The 24,494-nt window shown below is 39.4% G+C and overlaps 1 protein-coding gene and 1 long non-coding RNA gene across 2 annotated transcripts in view; both read right to left on the bottom strand.

Annotated features, from left to right (window-relative positions):
• Positions 1-11,225, bottom strand: part of rint1 (RAD50 interactor 1) — a 52,548-nt gene extending 41,323 nt beyond the window's left edge. Inside the window, exon 1 of the mRNA XM_042403662.1 lies at positions 10,791-11,225. Within this exon, the coding sequence (XP_042259596.1) occupies positions 10,791-11,015 (225 nt within the window). The 5' untranslated portion in view covers positions 11,016-11,225. The remainder of the gene's footprint in view (positions 1-10,790) is intronic.
• A 10,830-nt stretch (positions 11,226-22,055) lies between these two features.
• On the bottom strand, positions 22,056-24,113 carry LOC121891075. The gene is made up of 3 exons (XR_006094031.1): positions 23,594-24,113; positions 23,263-23,407; positions 22,056-22,809 (listed from the first exon to the last, which is right to left on the bottom strand). It is a non-coding gene; the product is annotated as an uncharacterized LOC121891075 (long non-coding RNA).
• Between the last annotated feature and the right edge of the window lie 381 nt (positions 24,114-24,494).

The following is a 24,494-nucleotide window of genomic DNA, read 5'->3' on the forward strand; positions in this document are numbered from 1 at the left end:
TTAATGTTTCTTTTCAACTGAAGTAAAGTTACAAGAAATGATGTGCCTGTGCTGCTCTTATAAATTAAAGTCATGTAACCAGTCTATAAAATTCTAACTTTTTATAATTAAACCATTAACAGTAATTCTGAAGATTCTGAGTAGCATACCTGGGTAATAAGCTTTGCTATAGACCATATCTAGTGTTAATTTTGTCAGCTATTTTTTATTTAGTCTTAGTCTTAGTCCTCTGTCAAATGTCCTTGTTAGTATTATTCATATTTAGTCGACCTCATCCTGATTTTGGGCATTTTAGTCTTATCTTAGTCAAATAAATCTGTAACTATTTTAGTATAGTTTTAGTCAATTAAAACATTTTTGTCTTTTTTAACCATCAGATTATATTGAACATTTCAGTCAATCTAGTCTAGCCAAAACCAATATTTTTTGTCATTTTAGTCAAACTTATTTCAAATAAGACTTTAACCTTATCATTATCTCATCGAAAAACACATGATAAAGAATGCAGCTTTTCAGAAAATGTCTGGTCTGATGGTATCAATTTAAAGAATACATCCAGACATGGAACATGTTCTGATTTGCATATGTATTTTGAACCAACATGATTAAACAACCCAATATTCTCTTTAATACATTTATAAAAAAATGAAAACTGTACAGACAATAAAACAAACCTACCTTTCTGTTATGAACAACGGAAATAAAAGTAGTTAGCCTAATAAAATTGAAAAGAATACTGTACACACACCAACTGCAATCTGCTTGCATTAAAAAATAAAATAAATAGATCTAAGATCAGTGTTAACAAGAAACTTAATAAGGTTAGTTAAGGTTAATAAGCCTAGCAAGCTAGTTCATGGCATCAATATTAAAGGTTTACCAAGGCAAGATTTGGTAGAAAAACAACAACAGCAATAAGGAAAGGTAACGTTATACACTGCTATTATAATCAATACAGCTGTCTGGGCCGTGTAATGGCTTGTGTTTCACTTGCACTATATACACTCATTGTGTATTGGGCCCTGAATGCTTCCAAAATGTGGGTGACCTACACCCAACACTAGGGATGCATGATATTGGATTTTTTGCCGATATCCAATAAGCTGATATTTCCAACTCATTGTGGCCAATTGCCGATGCCAATACTGATATATAGGCTACACATATTTTTTTCCAGTTGGCTGAGGCGAATATTATGCATACAAGCATAGATTGTACTAAGTATGATCAAGAAAGACAATATATGAAGTGTGGCAGGTGGAATCGAGTGGAAAAAGGGAAGGTGCACCAATTAGTATGTTCAAGATATAAGGCTACCTGAAGGAGGAATGGAGGTTTTTGCTACTGTTGGTCAGTTAATAAATGCTGCAGCTTGTCAAGACCATGAAAAGTCACGTCTGTTGTTTCCCCAACTGCTGGAAAAGTGAAGGGTTTAGCTCCAAAGTTAGCAACAATGGGTTAGTCTAGCCTGACGACACTAAACAGATAAATAGAAAAGATAAATAGGAAATGGAGAAATGTGTAGCTGCCAGCTAACCCCCCCCCCCCCCCCCGAACCGATCAACAACGTGCTCGCCTGGCAAAACTACTCAACCTAGGGGAAACACTGTACCACCACCACGTTTCAGAGATGGGATGGGGTTCTCATGCTGGAATGTAGTGTTTGCTCATCGCCAAATATAATGCTTGTCATTCAAGCCAAAAAGTTCGATTTTGGTCTCATCCATCCCCAGAACATTTTTCCAATAACCTTCTGGCTTATCCAAGTGGTCTTGAGCGAACTGTAGACGGCAGCAAGGTTCTTTTTGGAGAAAAGTGGCTTTTTTCCTTGTAACTCTGCCATGCACACCATTGATGTTCAATGTTCTCCTGATGGTGGACTCATGAACATTGACTGTAGCCAATGCACAAGAGTCCTTTAGTGTCCTAGATGTTACCCTGGGGTCCCTTGTGGTCACCCGGGGTATTACATGCCTGCTCTTGGTGTGATTTTTGTTGTTTGACCATTTCTGGGGAGGGTAATAATGGTGTTGAATGTCTTCAATTTGGACATGATCTGCCTGAAAATCGACTGGTGAAATCCAAACTCTTCAGAAATGTTTTTTTTTGCCCTTTCCAGCTTGGTAAGCATCAACAACTCTTCTTCTAAGGTCCTCAGAAATATCCTTTGTTTGAGCCATAAAACACTTCAACAAACATGTGTTGTGAAGACAGACTTTGATAGTGAAGACCAAGATTTCTCTTAATTAAATTACACTTGATTTTCATCCCATTGTTTGAAACACCTGACTCTAATTTCCCCTTCAAATGAACTGATAATCCTAGAGGTTAACATACTTTTGCTACACACAAATATGTAACACTGGATCATTTTCCTCAATAAATAAACAAACAAGTAAAGTTTTTGTCTCATTTATTTAACCAATGTCTCTTTATCTAGTTTTAGGACTTGAATGGAAATCTGATTACATTTTAGGTCATATTTATGCAGAAATAGAGCAAATTCTGAAAGTTTCACAAACTTTCAAGCAGCACCGTATATTCCCTCTTTGTGGAGCCCATAATGACCTACTAGAGACATCAATGAGTAACTATTATTGATCAATTGCCATTAATAATTTAATCGATTAAAAATATATTATCCGATAATGCAGAGGACTTGGGACGAGCAGTGTAACTGTGATTTGCTGTAGTACTCAGTTGTTTCCTCTTAGTGTTTAATGAGGTGGAGTTACAGGTGTGTTTGCTGACCATCCATAAGGGCCGCACAAATTGTAAAACAAACGCACCTCCCTGCCACCCAAGGAAGAAATAAGTGGCAGCATGCCTTGCTTTGCTCACTGTGGCGATCGTGTTAATGGACACTGCAGCATAAAGTTATGAAAATTCCACAGAGTAGTTGTCTGGTGGCTGTCCGGTTTAGCTAGCTATCTGAGACTTATGTTAATGCTTTACTAGCATATTTAACAGAAGCACCTGCTTGGTTAATGCAGAGAGCAGAGAGTATTGTTGTGTCTGCAGTGCTAATCAGGACAAGCAGGATTTAGATGGGCTTGCAACAAAGGTAACACCTCCTGCTTTGAGTATAATGCACTGTATTTTAGCAATGGTAGTACATGTTGAAAGATTTCCTGACAGTAATTGTGTATACCCGGGTCATCTGTTCCGGCTGAGTAGCTGTTTCCAGCAGCTGGACTAACTTTAGCTACAGTGAACAACACACATCACTCCAACCATGTAGATCAGGTATGCATAATATTTTATATAAAACTAGTAAGACTGAAGTCCAGTGTAGGGAGATTGGGGTAACCTGTTTTACATTTATTTGATAACATTATGGGTTATTTACTGTTGAAAGCTACAGCACTTATGGAAAAATGGGTCACATATGTTTTAATTCTTACATATGTCCAACACATCTAGTCTTTTGTCTAATTTATGCCCTCCAATGCAGCCTGGAAGTTGTGCAACACTTTGTCTTCTGTCTGGCCAATCGTTGAGTAGCGACAGACAGGAGCTTGGGAGCTTTGCAGTTTTAAATTAAGTCATTATTTTGTGTTATTTCATTTGTGTTTATTTCATTTTATTTATTTAACTTTTCATGACAAAGGTCTTAAGATGGCACCAACCAAATTTTAAGTTTGACAGGTTAAATCTCTAGGAGGAGTTCATTAAAATACAACGCCTGCAAATGGCAAAATCTGTGTAAAAATTGAAAATTAAATTCAAAATTGCTGACTTCTTGTTGGATTTAGGGTATGGCTCCAAGAGGTTTTTTTGTGCATCTGGACATGATAAGTGCCTACCAAATTTCATTCATCTACGTCAACTTTAAGGGTGGGTACGTTTAATTTGAAATTTTGTAAGGGGCGCCCTCGAGCCATTTTGCCACGCTCATGCTCCAGATCAATAAAATATTAAATTTTTCACCACTTCTGACACATGTCACAAGTTTTCGAGCACATTTAAGCCCTCAAAAATGTGTTTCTTTTGGAAGAAGAAGAAGAAAAAGAAGGAGAATTAAAGCTGCAATGATTGTGCCCACGCACCTTCGCGCATGTTGGGGGTGTGCCACAGTCAGAGGGCTTTTATTGCAGGTACACAGATGTTTTCAGGACCGAGCTCTCATCAGACATTGCACAAACAAGTTCAATATCACTTCCTGTGTGCTCTGTGTGGTGCTAGACAACACCCACCAATTATACATCATGTTAGTGTATATCAAGTGTAGACCACACCTTGAAAATGTCATGTGAATCAGATGATGTTTGTCACATAAGGCTGAATTTCCTGTTGCCAGTAGGTGGTGCTACTCGAGAGGGTCATTAATGCAGCAGCATATTTGTTGGAGGTAGACTGAAATGCATATGCATTTTCATGAATATCGGACATTGCGCAAAAGAGTTAAAGACGTTGCTGTATATCATGTGTAGATCACACCATGTAAATTCTGTGTAAATTGGACAATGTTTGTCATATAAGGCTAACTTACTGTTGTCAGTAGGTGGTGCTATGACTATGAGTCAGTATTGACATGTAGATGTGTTCAGGCCAGGACTCTTATCAAGCATGAGAAATTATGGTGTAGGTTAGACAATGTACATTCAAGTTACAACAACTTGTTGCTTAACGGCGAAACAATGAAGTTTGCCACATCACAACAGCAACGGAGTTCAATGCAAAGTCAGGATTTTGATAACTTTTCATCACAAAGGTTTTTAGATGACACTGACCACATCTGTAGTCAGTCGGATCAAATCTCTTGGAGGAGTTTGTTAAAATATAAGGCCTGGGTGACAACGAAAACTCACAAGCTTCACAATATGGCATCATCAAGGTCTTAAGGCTTTTCTGACGAAATGTGAGGTGGATCAGCAATACATGCTAGATAAGGTCATAAAAGTGCAGCACCTGTAACTTCCTGTTGCCAGTAGGTGGCACTATGACTATAACTCAATAATGACATGAAGATGTCGACTCTCAACACAGAGGGGGTGAAGCATTCTCAAGGGGCCCCTCTAAAAAGTCATTTTAAAATTCACAGCTGTAAAATAGCTGATATATCCTATCTATAATCACAAATTGTTATTGAGCCATGCAACCCTATGTCCAAGGAAACATACAGTGAAGCCACGGTGAGACAAGCTTGTTCTGAAGAACAAAAAAGAAAAAAGGTTGCCAGCCGCATTTAAATGTTTCAGCACTGAGGACTGCATGTGGTGCCCTACATACCTGAAGCCCACAGTTCACCACCGACCAGTTCATGTTTCTAACAGGTTCTCCCCCCTCAGTAACACACCTGCTGAGAAACCAACTCTGATTATTCAGCTCCATAGTCAGAAACGTGAAGTTAGCGACACCAGCAGCCATAGTTAAATGTATTCCTGGAGCCAGAGCGGGTGACATAGAATCAAATTTAAAACTGCTGGCTAAGGAAAGCGTAAATATGTTATGACTGTCATCCATGTCGGCGGTAACGACTCCAGATTACGCCAATCGCAGGTCACGAAAATTAATGTTGAGTCAGTGTGTACATATGCAAAAACAATGTCGGACTCTGTAGTTTTCTCTGGGCCCCTGCCAAACCTGACCAGTGATGACATGTATAGCCACATGTCACAATTCAACCGCTGGCTGTCGAGGTGGTGTCCAGCAAACAATGTGGGCTTCATAGATAATTGGCAGACTTTCTGGGAAAGGCCTGGTCTGATTAGGAGAGACGGCATACATCCCACTTTGGATGGAACTGCTCTCATATCTAGAAATATGGCTGAGTTTATTAGTAGACCAAAACCATGAAAACCCAGAGTTGAGACCAGGAAGCAGAGCTGCAGTCCTACACACTTCTCTGCGCTTCCATTAGAGCAGTTACCCACCCAAAACCACATAGAGACTGTCTGTCCCCCGACCACTTAAATCAATGAAATCCAAAGTAAACAAAAGAAGAGTCATTCATAAAAATCTAATAAAAATTAAAACCACTACTGCAATAGTACAACAAAATAAGAGAATTAAATGTGGACTCTTGAACATTAGATCTCTGTCATCTAAAGCCATATTAGTAAACAATTTAATCTCAGATCATCATATTGAACACAGGCACCTTAGAAACAGCTGTAAATCCTGACATATATTTGGACTGTTTTTCTCCAGTCGACTTTTCCGAAATAACTTCAATGATTTGTTCAGCTAAACCATCAATCTGTCTCTTATTCCCCATCCCAACTAGGTTGCGTAAGGAAGCCTTACCCTAAGTTAGCGCTTCTTTACTAGACATGATCAATCTTTAGTCTTTAGTGTCTTTAGTAACAGGCTATGTACCACAGTCCTTTAAAGTAGCTGTAATTAAACCTCTTCTTAAGAAGCCTACTCTTGATTCAGGCATGTTAGCCAATTATAGACCTAAATCTAACCCTCCATTTCTCTCTAAGATCCTTGAGAAAGCAGTCTCTAGTCAGTTATGTGACTTTCTACATAACAATAGTTTATTTGAGGATTTTCAGTCAGGATTTAGAGCGCATCATAGCACAGAGACAGCACTGATGAAAGTCACAAATGACCTCCTAACTGCATCGGACAAAGGATTTGTCTCCATACTTGTCCTTTTAGATCTTAGTGCCACATTCAACACAATTGACCATCAAATCCTTTTGCAGAGACTGGAACATTTAATTGGCATTAAAGGAACTGCATTAAGCTGGTTTCAGTCCTATTTATCAGACCAGTTTCAGTTTGTACATGTTAATGATGAATCCTCCATGAAGGCAAAAGTTAGACACGAAATTCCACAAAGTTCTGTACTTGGACCAATTCTATTCACCTTGTATATGCTTCCTTTAGGTAATATTATTAGGAAACACTCCATAAATTTTCATTGTTATGCAGATGATACCAAATTATATTTATCAATGAAGCCTCAGGCTGCCCTAACAAGTCTCTAAAGACTCTCCAGCTGGTCCAGAATGCAGCTGCATGTGTACTGACTAAAACTAGGAAAAGAGATCACATTTCTCCCATTTTAGCTTCGCTACATTGGCTTCCTGTAAAATCTAGAATAGAATTTAAAATCCTTCTCTTAACTTACAAAGCCCTTAATGGTCAGGCACCATCATATCTTGAAGAGCTAATAGTACCGTATTATCCCACTAGAACACTGCACTCCCAGAATGCAGGCTTACTGGTGGTTCTTTCAGTCTTTAGAAGTAGAATGGGAGGCAGAGCCTTCAGCTATCAGGCTCCTCTCTTGTGGAACCATCTTCCAGATTCGGTCTGGGGTGCAGACACCCTCTCTATATTTAAGAGTAGGCTTAAAGGCCTTCGCAGTCCTGTTGGCATCCTTCCCTGGCTATTGCTACTGCTATTGCTGCTGCTATTGTTATTGTTATTATTGTTGTTATTCTGTCCCCCCCCTTTCCCTCTTTCTCTCTCAACCCAACCGGTCAAAGCAGATGGCTGCCCACCAAGAGCCGGGTTCTGCTTGAGGTTTCTACCCGTTAAAGGGGAGTTTTTCCTTACCGCTGTCGCCAAGTGCTTGCTCATGGGGGAATTGTTGTTGGGGAATTGTTGCACAGTCTCAGTACCATGTCTTTCTTACATGGGAACAACATAGACATAAAATAGACACAGCAGTCTACAACACTACGAGGCCTACTCAAATACAAAGTGGACAGTTTATGACACCACAGGCAGTGACAGGTGCTGAGATGCGGTAAGCATGGAGCTAAACAACAGATACATCTAATATTCTGACTGATTTCTTCATAACCAAAATTTAAACTATACTATAATAAAGACTAATTATGGATGTTTCACCCACCAGTTGTTGTCCCTGCTTAGACTGCTGTAGTTTCATGTAACGTTAGTCCATTTGTGTTTTTCTCCATCCTCCACAGAACAAAATAATCAAAACAGTTTGACAAACTTTGTACATTTCACGGTCCCTTTTAAAAACTACATCCTCCTCTCTTTCATGGTGGCAAATCTGCCAACCATTTTGTCCTTATTAGTGTTTATGTCCCGCAACACACAGCAAAGTGAGGTTGGATAGTTTGGTCTCAGCCACGCACGAATGCAAATAGCTCTTAATGGGCCTCAGATGGCTGAAACTTTGTCTGGCAAGTTTCACTCACTATAAACATAAAAAGATGCAAATATCTCATATTTTGGTTTAAGTTTTCAACGAAGTTAGTCATAAACTTTGAATTGCTGCTTCTGCAGCCTTCACTTCCCGCAGTCAACGAGCAGAAATTCGGATAGCGCCACTCTGCCATTGCAACCCACACTGTGGTCGGAGGGGGGATTACACCCATAGTGATAAGAACTACCATAGAGGACTACCATAGAGAATGAATAGAAGAAGCTGAGAGATTTAAGTTCTCCTATTCCTGCTGCACTCGTGGGGCTGTGTGCTACGTCCCCAGAGGGGCCTCTACTGAGCGTGGGCCCTGGGGCGGCGGCCGCCCCCTCTGCCCCTGCGGTCGCTCCACTTATACCCATAAAATATTAAATCTTTCACCACTTCTGACAAAATGTGCAACGTTTCATAAGTTTTCAAGCACGTTTAGTCCCTCAAAATGCGTTTCTTTTGGAGGAAGAAAAGGAATTCCTTCAGTTTCAATGGGGCATTTGCACCACTAGGTGCTCGGGCCTAATAATAATTCCTTCAGATACAATAGGGTCTTCGCACTGCTAGGTGCTCGAGCCCTAGCAGTGCCCTAGTAAATAGACAGGGAAAATGGCCTGTTGACAGTCATATTGACATCATACTAGCAACATCACACCTTTCACTTTGGTTTCAATGTCCATATCTGTAGTATTCAAACTGGGCTTCCTGCCTGTTGTTTCACCTGCTTCCAGACAGAGATTTGGTGATGTTTTTTTCTTAATTTGTTGTCAGTTTCCCTCCTAACAGTTAGTTTGGAGGTTTGTTTGTTGGGGTGTGTTTGGCTCGTTTGGGGAACTTGGTGTCTTCAGTTGGAACAGTGTCAGCCAGGCTTTAACTGGCAGAATAATCAATATAATCAATAAAAAACCCATCCTGTGTGAGGAGAGTATGTGGCTGACACAGAAGTAGCCTCAACCAGACCCCACCATGCTCGTCAGAAAGAAAGCTGCTTTCACCTCACATATTTAGAGATGCACAATATTATCGACATGTTATCAGTATTGGACGATAAAAGCTCTAAAATGAAATATCGGCATCGTCCATTTCTGCCAATTATGAGAGGCCGATTTGTTGCCATCTCCTCTGCTGCAACAAATCTGCTGCTCCACGGAGTGTTTCACCCTGACGGCTCTGGTGTTTCCTTCCCAGGCTCCACTTCACTTAAGCTGCCCGTCAGACCCGCTGCTTCTTCCCACTTTAACTTGAATAACAAACCGTTGCTCAGTGCTCTGGTTGGATACACATGCAGAACCGGGGCTAACATTAGCCAGAAGGCTAGCAGAGGCTAGCTGGCTGTGCTTCCCTCCAGCCATGCTGTGGCTAACGCTCCACTAGCCTCTCAGCTAACGTTAGCCCCGGCTCTCCATGTGGATCCAACCAGAGCACCGAGCCCTGGTTTGTTATTCAGGTTAAAGTGGGAAGAAGCAGCGGGTCTGATGGGCAGCTTGAGTGAAGCAAAGCCTGCGGAGAAAGCACCGGGACCGTCAGGGAGAAACAGTTCATCGAGGAGCTGCTAAGTTCAGATGCACACCAGGAAACACCTCGGCTGACAGGATGTACCACTCTGTTTGGAAAAAACATCTTTTTGGTTTATAACGGCAGCTGGCAACCAACGTATTAGGTGCATTACCGTCACCTTCTGCTCCGGAGTGCGGACCAGAGATTAAAGCCTGCACATTAATCCTGTCTGTTTAATGAACTCAATGAAAACTCTACTGCTCCACCCACTTGGCAGGTTCATTCAAGTTTTAAGGCTTCCTAAATTCTTCCTTCATATATTGTCTTTCTTGATCATGCTTAGTACAATCTATGCTTGCATGTCTCCTCAGCCATCTGGAAAAAAATATGTGCATATATTGATATCGGCGCATATATCAGTATCGGCATCGGCAATTGGCCACAGTGAGTTGGAAATATTGGCATATCAGATATCAGCAAAAAATCCAATATCGTGCATCCCTACACATTTTATTTATTTATTTTGGACTAATTGAGCACATGGTTCTTAATCCTATTCTGACAAAACTAAATTTAAATGAAATTTATGATGAAATGATATGAAACATTCCATTATTGATGGCCATTATCAAAATCAAACTCTATGTGGAAAGATAGAGCTGGCAGTGGCAGTGCCGCCGCAGCAACGCTGTCTGTGTGGACACTGGAGGTCTGCGAGACGCAGGCGCTCTGCGACGCACACGCGGTGCTCACGGTGAGGTAGGCTGTGTGACCCAGGCGTAATCTGTTAACATGGGCGCCGACATGAAAACCAAGAGGTTCCGCGTAGCACACGCAAGCTGTGTGTCCCAGGCGTTATAATACATCCATGACTCCAAGGCATCAATAAACGCTAAAGAGCTGTTAACACCTAACAGCTGTTCATCTGCATAGCCTCTTCAGAAACTGACGTCGCCTCAGATGACGGTTCAGAAGAATGGTAGTCTCATTTCTCTAAATGCGCGTTTCCTCAACTTCTCTTCCCTCACATCTTTTCCTTGCATCTCTCCCTCGTTCACTCAAATTCAAAAAGCATTATTGTGTAAGAAACACAGTAATAAACAGCTGTCAGGTGTTATACTATGCGTTTTAAGCTGCACATGAAAAAATGTCGACGTTTTTAATTCACCTGTTTCTCTAGTACGTTGTTTTCCTCTCTCAGTTTTCCAAGCAGATCGCCAACAGCCTTCAATGATTTCAGGTCGCTTCCAATCTCTTTCTCCAGGAAATCCACTACATACTCCTGTAGTTCCCCCGAATCTGCCAGAACAGATTCGCTATCTCTGGTGGTTGTATAACCGGGATTTAATTCATGATCTGTCAGTTTGTTCTCTACTGCTGTGGTCGCCGCCATCTTCTCTTTCCAATGATGTCAACAAACTTCCTTGGTATGGTGTGTGGATAGTGCCCTATAATACATCCATGGTAGTGCCACGGATGGTACTATAGGGGGGCGCTCGTTTATCGTCTGCGTGTGGCTCACGAGCAGCCACACTGCTTTGGTGAATGGTGACGTGGCACTGTATGTCCAAGTTTTTATTTACTCGTCGTCCATGTGTGATGTCACATACAGAGAAGCTGATGCTTGCGTCTTGCTAATGCTAGTCCAATATACAAACAAGGCAACAGTGCCATCAAGTGATGACACTGGAAAACAAAACAGCAACTTGAAGAATAATGACTAAGAGAAGACATAAATGGGGGGGAAAAGTATTAATATATCAATTAATTATTAATTAAAAGAAAAAAAATGAATTTAGATAAGGTTGTGCAAAGTAGTACATATTTCTTTTTTTTTAAAAATATAATTGTCATTATTTAAATTCATGCTTTCCACCACGAGATTTTGGTTACAATCTCTTACTAACCAACATATATAATAATACCTTGATATATAAGATAGCATATACTGTATATATCCTGGGATGGTGTCAGGCTAACATGAAACATCAATACATTCACATACACAAGACATAAGACACAAGATACATACATTCATATATCCAAGTATTTTCACAATCGTTTATCTTACACATAACACATACCCCTCTCATCCTGACCATTTACCCTCTGCAAACATAACACATGCATGCACACGCACACACACACACTTCACATTAGTTCTCAGTCCTGTTCCCCGCCAGAGTCCCCCCTTCTCTTTCCAGCATGTCACAAGTTCTTTTTAAGTCTTATAGGGCATCAAAACTTCCATATCTCCTTGAATTGTTCAGTTTTATTATGTCCAGACAAGGTCTTTTCTATAGTCAAATCATATCTCATCAATTCTTTCCATATCTGTAAAGTAGGAGCCATTGTTTTTTTCTCATTCATTCACAGTTATGTCTAGACAGCCTAAGGCAGTTATAGCAACCGGCTCGAAACTCGACTCCCCCCACCCTCCTCCTCCCCCCTCCTTCACTGGCTTCTTCTTTATGCTTCATTCAAAACAAGATAAACCAAACACATAACCATGCAGACACTCAACCTGGTAAGGTGGAATGTACGTGGCTTTCGTACACAGACTAAAAGAATCAAAATCATCAATCAACTCATAAAATTAAAGGCTGATATATGCTTTATACAAGAAACCCACCTTACAAACTCTGAATTACAATATATTAGACTCAAACAATTTGATAAAATATTCTCATCCACACTCAACACAAAACAAAGAGGAGTTTCGATCTTAGTCAATAAAAACATCCCATTCATCCATAACTCATCCATCACTGACCCACAAGGAAGATTCATCATTGTTAATGCATCTATTAATCAGACAACATACACATTTGCAAACATTTACGGCCCTAACAATGATGACCCATCCTTTTTCCATAATTTTTTCTCCTTACTATACAATTCAGCAAACATCATAATAGCCGGAGATTTCAACACTGTTATCAATCCTACAACCGACCGCTCTAGCACACCCGGTAACACAAGAACCTGGCACTCAACTGAAGTTATTAAAAAATACATGAAGGAACTTGGACTTGGCGATAGTTGGAGAATGAAAAATCCATCATCCAGACAATATTCATATTTTTCCTCTCTCCATCAGTCTTCCTCCAGAATTGACTTCTTTCTTGTAAGTAATTCACTCTCCCAGCACATCCAAGGAAACACAATCCATCCAATCATAATCAGTGATCACGCTCCAGTTTCCTTATCAATAAAAACTCAAACACATATCAAGTCTCCCACAAGATGGCGTTTCAATACATCACTCTTGGAGGATCCAGATTTCATCACATTAATTCAGAAAGAGTGGGCATCCTTTCTGGAGATGAATGACTCTCCAGAGATCTCACCATCACTCTTATGGGAAACAGGAAAAACAGTCATCAGAGGAATAATCATTTCATATTCATCACATAAGAAACGACAGCAACAGGAACAAGAAACTAGCTTAGAGACAAAAATCAAACACCTAACACACCAACTAACCAGCAATCCCTGTGAACAAAAACAAAATGAATTAGCTCAACTTAAAACCCAATTGGAAAGCATCATATACAAGAAAACACAATTCATTATCCAACAGCTCAAATATGAAAACTTTCAGTACAGTAATAAATCAAGTAAATATTTGGCTAATCTATTACAACTCAAAAAAGAAAAAGCAATAATCCCATCCATACTCAATTCCGCAGGTACAGTCACACATAATCCACAAGAAATCAATGACATATTTCATAAATTTTATAGCAACCTTTACTCCTCAAATTACAAACCCAGTCAATCAGAAATAGACACTTTTTTAAGTAATCTGGACCTACCAACCGTACCATCAGATTTAGCCCACCTTTTAGATTCACCACTCAGCCTCGAAGAATTACATAAAGCTCTACTCAAAATGCCAAACAATAAATCACCTGGACCAGACAGTTTTCCTGCAGAATTCTACAAACATTTCTGGAATATATTATCACCACTATTCTTCAGAGTAACTACAGAAATTAAAACTACCTCCATTATACCCACCCACATGAACACCGCCGTAATGAGATTACTCTTAAAACCCAATAAGGACCCAACCCACCCCTCCAGTTATCGCCCCCTATCACTAATTAACACAGACCTCAAAATCATTACAAAAACATTGGCAACCAGAATAGAAACGGTCATTCCACTTATAATCCATCCCGACCAGACAGGCTTCATCAAGAATAGACACGCTTCAGACAATATCAATACATCACAGCAAAAACACAACAAAACCATAATTGTATCACTGGACGCAGAAAAAGCATTCGACAGAGTAAACTGGACTTTTCTATTTTCCACCCTCCACAGGTTTGGCTTCCGAGAGTCATTCATCCACTGGATTAAAACGCTATACACTTCACCTAGGGCCACAGTTACCACAAACGGGATCACTTCACCAAGCTTCACACTCCACCAGGGAACCAGACAAGGATGTCCACCCTCACCATCTCTATTTGCAGTTTTCATTGAACCACTTGCCACAGCCATACGACAAAACAATAAAATCAAAGGAATACAATATACTATTTCAGAACATAAGCTTAGCTTATATGCAGATGATTAATTACTACACCTACAAGATCCTTTCACATCATTACAAGAAACATTCAAAATAATCAACAACTTCTCCTCAATCTCACACTATAAAATAAACTGGAACAAATCCACTATTCTACCTTTGACCGCAAATGCCCGGGATTCTGCAGCCCAAGATCCCTCTCTCCCACTCCACACTGGTAATATCAAATACTTAGGCATTAATATTTCCTCCAGGCTGTCAGAGTTGTTTAACCTCAACTACACCCCTCTGCTGAAAAACATAGAAGATGATTTTAAACGCTGGACCAAGTTACCACTTACTCTTATTGGACGCATTGCAACAGTTAAAATGAAAACCCTTCCACAAATCAACTACCTATTTTCATTACTTCCCATTACCCGCACTGACAACTGGTTTCAAACTTTAAATTCTTTAACAACTCAATTCTACTGGAAAAATAAAAAACCAAGAATCTCACTTTCAACCTTACAGAGCACAAAATCACAGGGTGGCCTAGAAGCACCAAACTTCCTTTATTACTTCTTATCAAATCGACTACAATATTTATTCAAATGGATCCATAAAGATAATCACAGTACACCATGGTTACAGATAGAACAAAATCAATGTAAAACCACCTCACTTACAGACCTCCCATTCCTACCACAATCAATCAAGAAACAAGATTACTACAAGAACATCACAATCTCCTCAACTCTGACAGCCTGGTGGAAAGCCCACAAAATCACCAAATCATCACTGGCACCATGTAGGTTCACCCCGATTTGGTACAATCCGGATTTCCAACTGTACAACACTTCTGTTCACTTTCCATCATGGCACCAAAAAGGAATCACTCACCTCCACCACTTATTTGAAAATAACCAGTTCATATCATTCAATACACTTATCCAGAGGTATGGGGTTGGGAGAGACCAATTCCTGCAATATCAACAACTAAACTCCATTATTAAATCCAAAATCAACATATCCAATAACACATTACAACCTTCCAAATTAAGCGAAGAAATCCTTAAAATTACAAACCCTAAAAGAATAATTTCAAAAATTTACAAACTTCTTTCATTGACAGACACCTCCATAACACTCCCAACCTCAAAATGGGAAAAGGACCTGGCTCTATCTCCCAACCCCGATTTCTGGATACAAATCAATAAAAACATCTTCTCCATGACTACCAATACAAATTTACAACTAATACAATATAAAACCATCCACAGAATACACATCACTCAAGGAAAAATGTTTAAAATGGGATTGATCGATACAGATATCTGTTCACAATGCACCTTGGGTCACATAGATGATTATTTTCATGCCACTTGGTCTTGCCAGCCAGTTTTTTCATTTTGGATAACAGTCACAGAAAAACTCTCGAGTATCTTGGGCTGCAGAATCCCAGCATCCCCATCGCTCTGCTTGCTGGGAGACTTGACACATATCACAATCCCAACTAAACACAAAAACCCGTTATTGATTTCTCTAACTATCGCCAAGAAAATAATATTTCAAAACTGGAAATCCAAACATTCCTGCCATATCACTCACTGGACCAATCTAGTCACAGAACACATCTCAATAGAAAAAATAACAGCGTGCAAAACAAACAATAAATCAGCATTTGAGGAAACATGGACCACATTCATTAATCATCTAAAACTCCACCCAGAATCCAATCAAAATCAATTACCAAAACCAGAGCCACGTACATGACCACATATCAGACCACATACCCAACCAATAATAGACAAATTTTTTAATTATTATTATTATTATTACTATAATAATTTTTTTAAAACTTATTTTATTATTATTATTTTTAAATTTAATTCACTTTTCCTTTCCATCCTTGTTTTGTTGTTGTTGTTGTTGTTGTTTTGTTTGTTCGTTTTTGTTTTTATTTCTTTGTTTGACTTTTTCCCTCCCTCATCCCAGTTATACATATATATCACCAACATGTATAGGTATGTAATATGTATAATATTACTATTATCATTATTATTATTATTATTATTATTATTATTATTATTATTATTATTATTATTATTATGATTGCTATCACTACTATAGTCATTTATGCCACATACTATGAATTATACAATTATTATTATTATCACTACTATTGTCATTCCAGATATGATCAACTACACTATTATTATTATGGTTGTTGCTGTTGATGTTATCATTATTATCATATTCATTATTATTTTATAATCATTATTATTATTATTATTATTATTACTGCTGTTGTTCTAGCCCTTGAGTGTGGTGGCGGTGGAGGTAGAGGCAGTCGTAAGTCGGGGTAAAGTCTTATCTGCAGGGCGGTGGGGGGTGGAGCCATGCGGGGCGTGGGGCGGGGGGCGCCTGCCTCTCCCGACTCCTTCCCCTCCGGTGGTATGGCCGCGGTCCTTGGCGAGAACGGCGGGAGGTAACTGGCTGTGGTACCTCTACCCCTACCTCTCTTATAGAAAAAAAAAAAAAAAAAAAAAAAAAATCTATGGTCACCTCCCAATGGACAAACTCTCTCCCAAAGGGTCTGAGAGTGGTCCAGCTGGACTAGGTTTGGACCACCTCCAAAACAGGACGGCAAACAAACAAACAACAAAAGACAGAGAAGGGGAAAAGGGGAAAGGAGGAATACCCCTTGGCTGGTCTCAGCTGGTCTGGTCCCTGGGCTGTGGCTGTGTTGCTGGGGGGGCTGGCTGTCGTGTGGGAGGGTGATGGTGGCCTCCCCTCCTTGGGCGCTGTGTGTTTGGCTCCACCCCCCATAGCCATATTAAATTAATTTAATTGATATACGCTCAAATAGAAATAAATTGATATAAATAAATATAAATAGCTAATTATTTAACCCATTTCACTGTTATGGTGGCTGCCTCTGCCGCTACCGCCGCCACAGTACACTATCAAACAAGACTATTATCATTATTACATTATATTGCTGTATTGTTATTATTATCATTATTATTATAATAATTATTGACGCTCTCACTTTTTCTTTCTCCCCCTCCTCTCTCTCTCTTCTTTTCTCACTTTCATTCACTCACCCCCCCTTCCCCTTTCCCACAATCAACCCATATTCCTTAGTTGCTTTCTACATTTTACTATCTTTTTCATTGTAATATGATGTTGTCATTGCTGTTGTTTGTCATTATTTTTGTTTGTTTGTCTGTTTGCTTGATTTGTCTTTTATTTATTTATTTTTTCCTTCCCACTATGTCTTGTCAACAATATCACCAATAAAAAAAAAAATTTAAAAAAAAGTTGACAAGTGTGGGGACCATGTGTTCCTGCCAGTGACACTTCTGGCATGATTGAAACTGTATACTATAACCATAGTATACAACCTGTACATGTTTGCAACTTTCTGTCTGAGCTTGCTTCCTGTAGACAGGAAGCTGGCGGTTGTTGCTGGGTCACTGCTCGTTCCTCTGCATCAACCCTCTTGTTAACCATTCCTGCTGATGGAAGCCATGTACCACATTCACAAACATTAAACTGCATTAAATACTAAATTATGAATACTTCAACCGTGAAAACACGTTACATCAGTACATCTTGAACTATAAACATTACCCGAATACAAATGAATAGTGGTGCATATGCATATTAGCTTGTTGTCAAAGAGAAATAGACCATTTAGACACAACTTGTCAAACCAATAGCACTAGTGAGGCTTGAGATGCCCCGTAGCATTAGATCACCTACCCAAGAGAAATGCTTGGGGAAGGATGTAAAGCCTTTGCTCGAGATGAAAATAATTATAGGTGGTGCCAGGGCATCATGCTTGGTGAGGCTATGTCAAGCCATTTCAACAATTAATGGCTAGACTGGATATATATTTCAGATATCCACAATGACATTCTTCCTATCCACAATTGTCATTTCAGATATCCACACACAACATCATTCTTTCTAGGACAAATGTCACTTTTGCCATTCATGTGTATTGGGCTTTCAATTTCAGATATCCACAGTTGCATTTTTGACATCTAGAATGAGCATTCTGGATATCTGCAATAAAATTATTAGGAAAAACTCTCATTTCAGATATCTACAATCTAATTTCTAACTAGCTGTCAAATGTTATTGTCAAATGTTAAACTTATACCTTTTAAGAATTAGATGTTACATTTATTTTTAACTAGTACAATCAAAGTTGTAGATATTTTGAAATATATTGTCTACTAATGAGAATGTTATTGTGGATATCTTTAAGTACCATTCTGACTAGTGAGAATACAATTTTGATTGGAGAAATGCTGTTATGGATATATTAAATATAATTAATGAGTGTGGTTCGATTAAATATTAAAGCAGTTTGCCATAGGAGGCTATGTAATTCAGTAATCGAACATAATGGGCTGGTGTGCAATATGATCTCTGGCTGACGTGCTGCGGTCTCATTTCCAGTTGCGGGCTGTGTTATTGATAGCGTTGAGAGGAAGGGTGGGGCAGAGAGGGAAAGAGAGAAAAAAAGTAAATAAACGTGCTAGCTAGCTAACATAGCTAATGTTACCGCTGCATCATCATCGTCCCCTGTCAATGTTAAAGCAGCCAAGAAACTGGACAATCATTAATAAAAGTTCCCTTTCTAATTTCCCCAATAACATTGATGGCATAATTGGCAGTTAATGTTGGTCAATATTATTTGAAATATCTTCTGTCACGCTATTCAGGCTACTGTAATTTCTTGAAACTTAAAGGCAACTGTTAGTGTATATCAGTAAACTGAGTAGGGTATCGTGCTCTTGCTCTGTTCATTGAATAGGTGGAGAGAGTTGTTAACTGTATTATTTGGTACATTAAAAGATATGGTGTGCTGCGCTATTGTTTTTGTCTTTTTGAAGGTGGAGAGAGTAGCATTGGTGCCACACAGAAGCCCACTACTTCAGAGCCACCTGTCAGCCCATTCTCACTCCCGACTTGTCACATACCAAGGCTTGGTCAGGACCCCGTGGCGTCACTTTTTAATGCACTGGGTACCCCTTTAGCACCATTTTTCAACGTGCAGGGTAGTCCGATAGACTTCTGTTGAACTACCACAACGTCTGAAATAGACACCATGAGACCGATTATGTCTATAAAAAAATAGTCTCTAACACCACCTCTCGTCCATAAATGTATTCATGGAACTTTTCACACCCAAATACAGCTCCTAATGTCTCCTTCTCAAGCACCTTCTGTGCATAGTTGCGCTCTGCTGCGTTCATCGCCCTTGATGCATAAGCTACTGGGGACCATGTTCCGTCATGTTCTAATCCGTCCTTAGAAGCATCGGTGGACACTTTCACTGGAAGTGCTGGGTCGTAGAACTTTAACACTGGATCTTGAATGAGACATATCTTAAGGTATTCCCATTCCATCTCATGCTTGTGCTCCCACTGCCACATATTTTTATGTTCAGTTAGACTGTGCAGTGCCCTTGTGTTTGCTGTTAGGTTGGTTATAAATTTCCCCATAATTAATTAACCCTAGGGCACGTTTTAGTTCTTTAGTTTTGTCTTTTGGTGTTGGCATTTCTTTTATTGCTCTTATCTTTTATGGGTCTGCGTGTATCCCTGCTGCAAATAGCTTGTCTCCCAAGTAAGTTATTTCATGCACCCCAAACAGACACTTTTGTTGATTCAGCTTTAGCCCCGACTCTTTTGCCTTTCCCAACACTTTTCTTAGCCTCTCATCATGCTGAGATTTTGAATTTCCCCACACAAGAATGTCATCCAAAAACACACCTACTCCCTCCATGCCATCAAACAGCTGCTGGATTGTCCTGTGGAATCTCTCTGGAGCAGAGGTTATACCAAAGTGCATGCGGAGGACACAGTGCCTACCAAAAGGCATGTTAAATGTGCACAACTTTGCGCTTTCCTCATCTAGCTTAATCTGGTAGAAGCCTGAGGATGTATCAAGTTTAGAGAAATACTGTGCACCTGCCATTGTGCTTGTGATATCTGACTATGTTGGTACTTTAAAGTGCTCTCTCTCGATCCATTTGTTTAGATCTTCTCTGGTATTATGCTATGGGGTCTGGATACAGGACTGTCTCTTATCTCTTCGGGATAAGCACAGCAACTGTAAGCCAGGGAGTCTACCATGTCACTAGAGCACTATGGTCTGTATTTGGCCACTGTATTGAACTGCCCAAGGGACAAAGGCTTCAAGAGGTTATGACTGGTTTTGAGGAGTGTTGGAGGTTCCCTTGGTGTGTTGACGAGACACACATACCTATCATAGCCCCAGAGCACAACATGACTGCCTATTTCAACAGAAAAGGTTGCCACTCAGTTGTGCTTTAAGCTGTTGTTGACCACCAGTATAAGTGAATATTATATGTCTCTTCTATAGATAAATAGCACCCAACATAGTATATAACACAGCTATTTTTATAACCTAAACAAATCCATATAGAATGCACACACGCAACTCCTGCCACTGCCTGATCAATGCACTAGAAACGATGATCCGTGAACCTACAGATTTCAGAGAATTAAGGGAAAGTTGGGAGTCAAAGGGGTAAATATCAATATCTGCTATCTTTTCAGCACCATGCTGGTGCTGGAAAGATATTGATATTGATCCTTTTGACCACTGACTTTCCCCCTTTTCTTTACTAGAGCCCCTGCCAACATGGTTCTTAGTTAGAAGAAACATGTGTTGTTGCAATGCTTCATTGAAATTACATCATGTTTATATTATGTGAAATATTCAAAGCGAAAATGCATGGATGCAACATTACATTACATAGAAAATATTTCGGCAAGATCTTGTGCAGCATTTCCATGTAATTCAACAGGACATATTCAGTACCTTTGGAATCTCCACTAGTTTTAAGTTCTATGGGTTTGAAAAAAGCAGCATATATGTATATATGTATGTATGTATGTGGCAGGTTCACCAGCACATATGTTGGCTGGCCGGGAAGTGTGCATGATGCAAGAGTGCTGAGAAATTCCACACTTTACGATCTGGCTGAGAACAACAAGCTATTTCAACGGGTAAACCCAGTCCACAGTAATCCTGTGCTTTTAATGAAGAGTAAAACCTTCACAAAAGCAAGAGTTTAGTTGGTAACTCAAAGATATGAGATAGGTGTGTGTGTGTTTGTTGTACATCAGTCCCCGTCATGCTTCTGGGAGATGCAGCATACCCCCTTCTAAGTTGGCTCATGAAGCCTTATCCTGACAATGGCCACCTAACACACAATCAGGATTACTTGAACTACTGCCACAGCCAAGCTCGTATGGCTGTGGAGTGTGCTTTCAGTTGGCTCAAAGGACAGTGGAGATGCCTTCTGAAAAGAATGGATGTTCAGATCCACAGAGCTCCACATGTTGTAACAGCTGGCTGCATTATGCACAATCTCTGTGAAATTCATGCATAATGTTTTGATGAAACCTGGATGGAACCAGCCTGTGAACATACACCAAAAGCTTCTGATCTCCCTCAACCAAGAGAGGCTGGGCCACATACTGTAAGAGATGCACTGACAACGCTGTTTTCTCGAGGAAATAAATAAGTACAGCCTTAAAATGCAGAAGATGTGGGGCTAGATGGACTCCATGAAAAGATATGACTGCAAGTCATTTGTGCATATAATCTAATGCTTTAAATGTTAACACAGATCTAGTCACTATCAATTCGTTATTATTACTAACTTAACATTGAAACTTTGTTGGATAATTTTCAATTTTGCTATTTTGTTAAATTATATTTAAGTTTTGTACAGTCCATTTTCAGTCCAATTTTCCATTTGAAAATTGAATATAGTTACATTATTGAACGGATTAATTTTGTAATAAACTTTATTATCCATTGAAAGTGCAAATGATCAATAGTACACTTGGAAATAAACTACTGGTATACTCTTACACTCGATAGAAAAATGCTGGATAACAAACCTTTATAAATGGGAGAAAAACATTTTAACATACATGCTGAATTTTCATCTAAAGTGCAAAACTGTTTTGAACATACCATAAAAGAATATTAATATCAAAATATTGCAAATATTGAACAATCAAAATTTTATTAAAAGAGCAAGACATTTAAACCAATTTGTCCCTCTTCAAAAAGAACACCATCAAAACTCCTTGTGTTAACTTTGATCACTTGTCAACCAGACCTTGTACATTCCTTTCCTTTTCTCTTCTTTTTCCTCCTGTGGCTTTGGGTTGTGCTGAGAAGGTGGAGGCATAGGTGCTGGCACGGGGGGTTCAAACTGCCCCAGAAGCTGGAGGAAGGACCGTTCGGTGATCCATGATCTTGGGAGGGAGGTTGCTGGGAAAATGGCATCCTATTATCATATGGTGAACAAGGTTGTTGGTATGGTTGTCCATGGTGCATGTACGGATGCAGAAAAGGAAGTTGGCTTCTGATGTGTGGAGATGTCTTGCTGTGAATGCTGTGGATTTTGTAATTGTGTAGTTATACACTGCATTAACATTCCAAACAAAGCTATCTCATGTTCATGTTGTGCTGCCTGTAGTTTACGCTGATGGTCATTGTCAGTTTTTGAAATGGATGTGAAAGCCTTTGCAAATGTTTCAAGTGATGAGTCAAAATTTGGATTTTTTTCTCCGGTTGCATCCAGCACTGCCACCTATTAATTGGAGACACACACACACACACATACACACACACACAGTGATTTACATTAATGATTGGAATCCCTTTGAAAGTAGTATTTGCTGCTGATATTATTGGCATAAGGTATGATGATGATTAGTTACAAAAACTGTTTAAGTAAAAGTAAAAATAAAAAGAACACAGAATTCAAGATCATGGCTTTACTGATCTAGAGCATTTACCTGATTAGACCTTCACCGCAGCCATTATTTACTGTAACAAAATGCCTATATGGTATATTACTTAGTTCACAAGCTAACCATATAGGCTATTAAGATAAAAGACAATAACAATAAACAGCACAAACTAGTCTGAGTGAGAGGAGTGTATGAGAAGGGCTGGATAGGAGAGGGGAATAAGGAGGGATAGAGATGAAGAGGTGGCATATCCTGCCTAGAGTCCAACAGGTAAATAGATGACTATTTACCTGTTTCCTTTGCAGGGGGTCTCTTGCCTTTGCTACAGCATGGCATATCATCTGGACTGAATGTGGGCTGAGTGGAAGGGTGGTTGACAGGAGTTGTGGATGGACCATTGTCCTCTTCCTCCTGATGTTGTGTTCAGAGAATCCTCTAAGTAATGATAATAAGTGTCACATAACGTTAATCTCAAAACCTTCTTTCAAGTTCAAAGCATTTGTTAACCAGCTATTCATTTATCTTGTTAGCTAAAGCTAGATATGATGTTGTTAGCAATATGATCTTGTTATGACTATAGCACCATTACAGTTTAATGTTAGCATTAGCAGGATTACTCACCTTTATTGTTTGAAATTGAGTTTGTGTCACTGTCGGTGGCTGGCTCTGCACTGTGTAGTGTTAAAGTAGGCTGCAACGTTGGGCGGTTGTAGAGTATCTCGTCCAACTCCTCAAAAAATAGGCAAGTTGTGCTTGACTGCCCATTTTTGTTATTATTGTCTTTAGCTTTATGATAAGCCACTTTTAGATGTTTTAATTTCCGTTGGCATTGCAGCCAGGTCTGCATCCAACCTTATTCTTCCATTTGTTTTGAGATGTCTTCATAAATTGATCTATTTCTTTAGGAACTGTCCAGTTTTGCTTGGACAGTGCTGTCACCCCAAAACGCCAATAAACATCTCGTTTCCTGATGGCTCCAGGGATGTGAATCTTCCATTTCTACTTTAAATTCAATAAGTTTTCTTCTGATGTTAGGAGGGGAGTGCTCAGTTAAGTGCTAAGTGTTTTGTTAAGATTATTTTTGTTGACACTGTGGCCCCATTTTCACCTGTTATTAACATGTCAATCAATTTTTGAATAATCAAAAAACATGTTAAAGCAGTGTTTTGACAGGCAACAGCACTGCATGAAAAAGATAGCCCTTATTTATATGAATAAGGGGGTAGCACAGTGCCAACACAGAGGGCTCTGGCAAAACAAAACACACGGTCGTCCAGTAAAAGATGTGTACCTGTCTCCACTTTTACCACAACACAATGCAACGTCACCTGGAAAGGTGCTGCTTTTGGTCAGTCAAACACGTACTATGTAATATAAATGGTGTAATATTACTGTGTAAATTTAAGTTGCAATCAAAATGCTATCAGATTGGCCAGACCACATTTTGAGGTGGTCTGACTGGCATTGTGAGCAGATTTCATCCAGATGAAAATGAAATTTCTACCGTTCTCTAGAAAAAAAA

Source organism: Thunnus maccoyii, chromosome 23 (assembly GCF_910596095.1).
Source record: "Thunnus maccoyii chromosome 23, fThuMac1.1, whole genome shotgun sequence".
Classification (NCBI taxonomy): Eukaryota; Metazoa; Chordata; class Actinopteri; order Scombriformes; family Scombridae; genus Thunnus; species Thunnus maccoyii.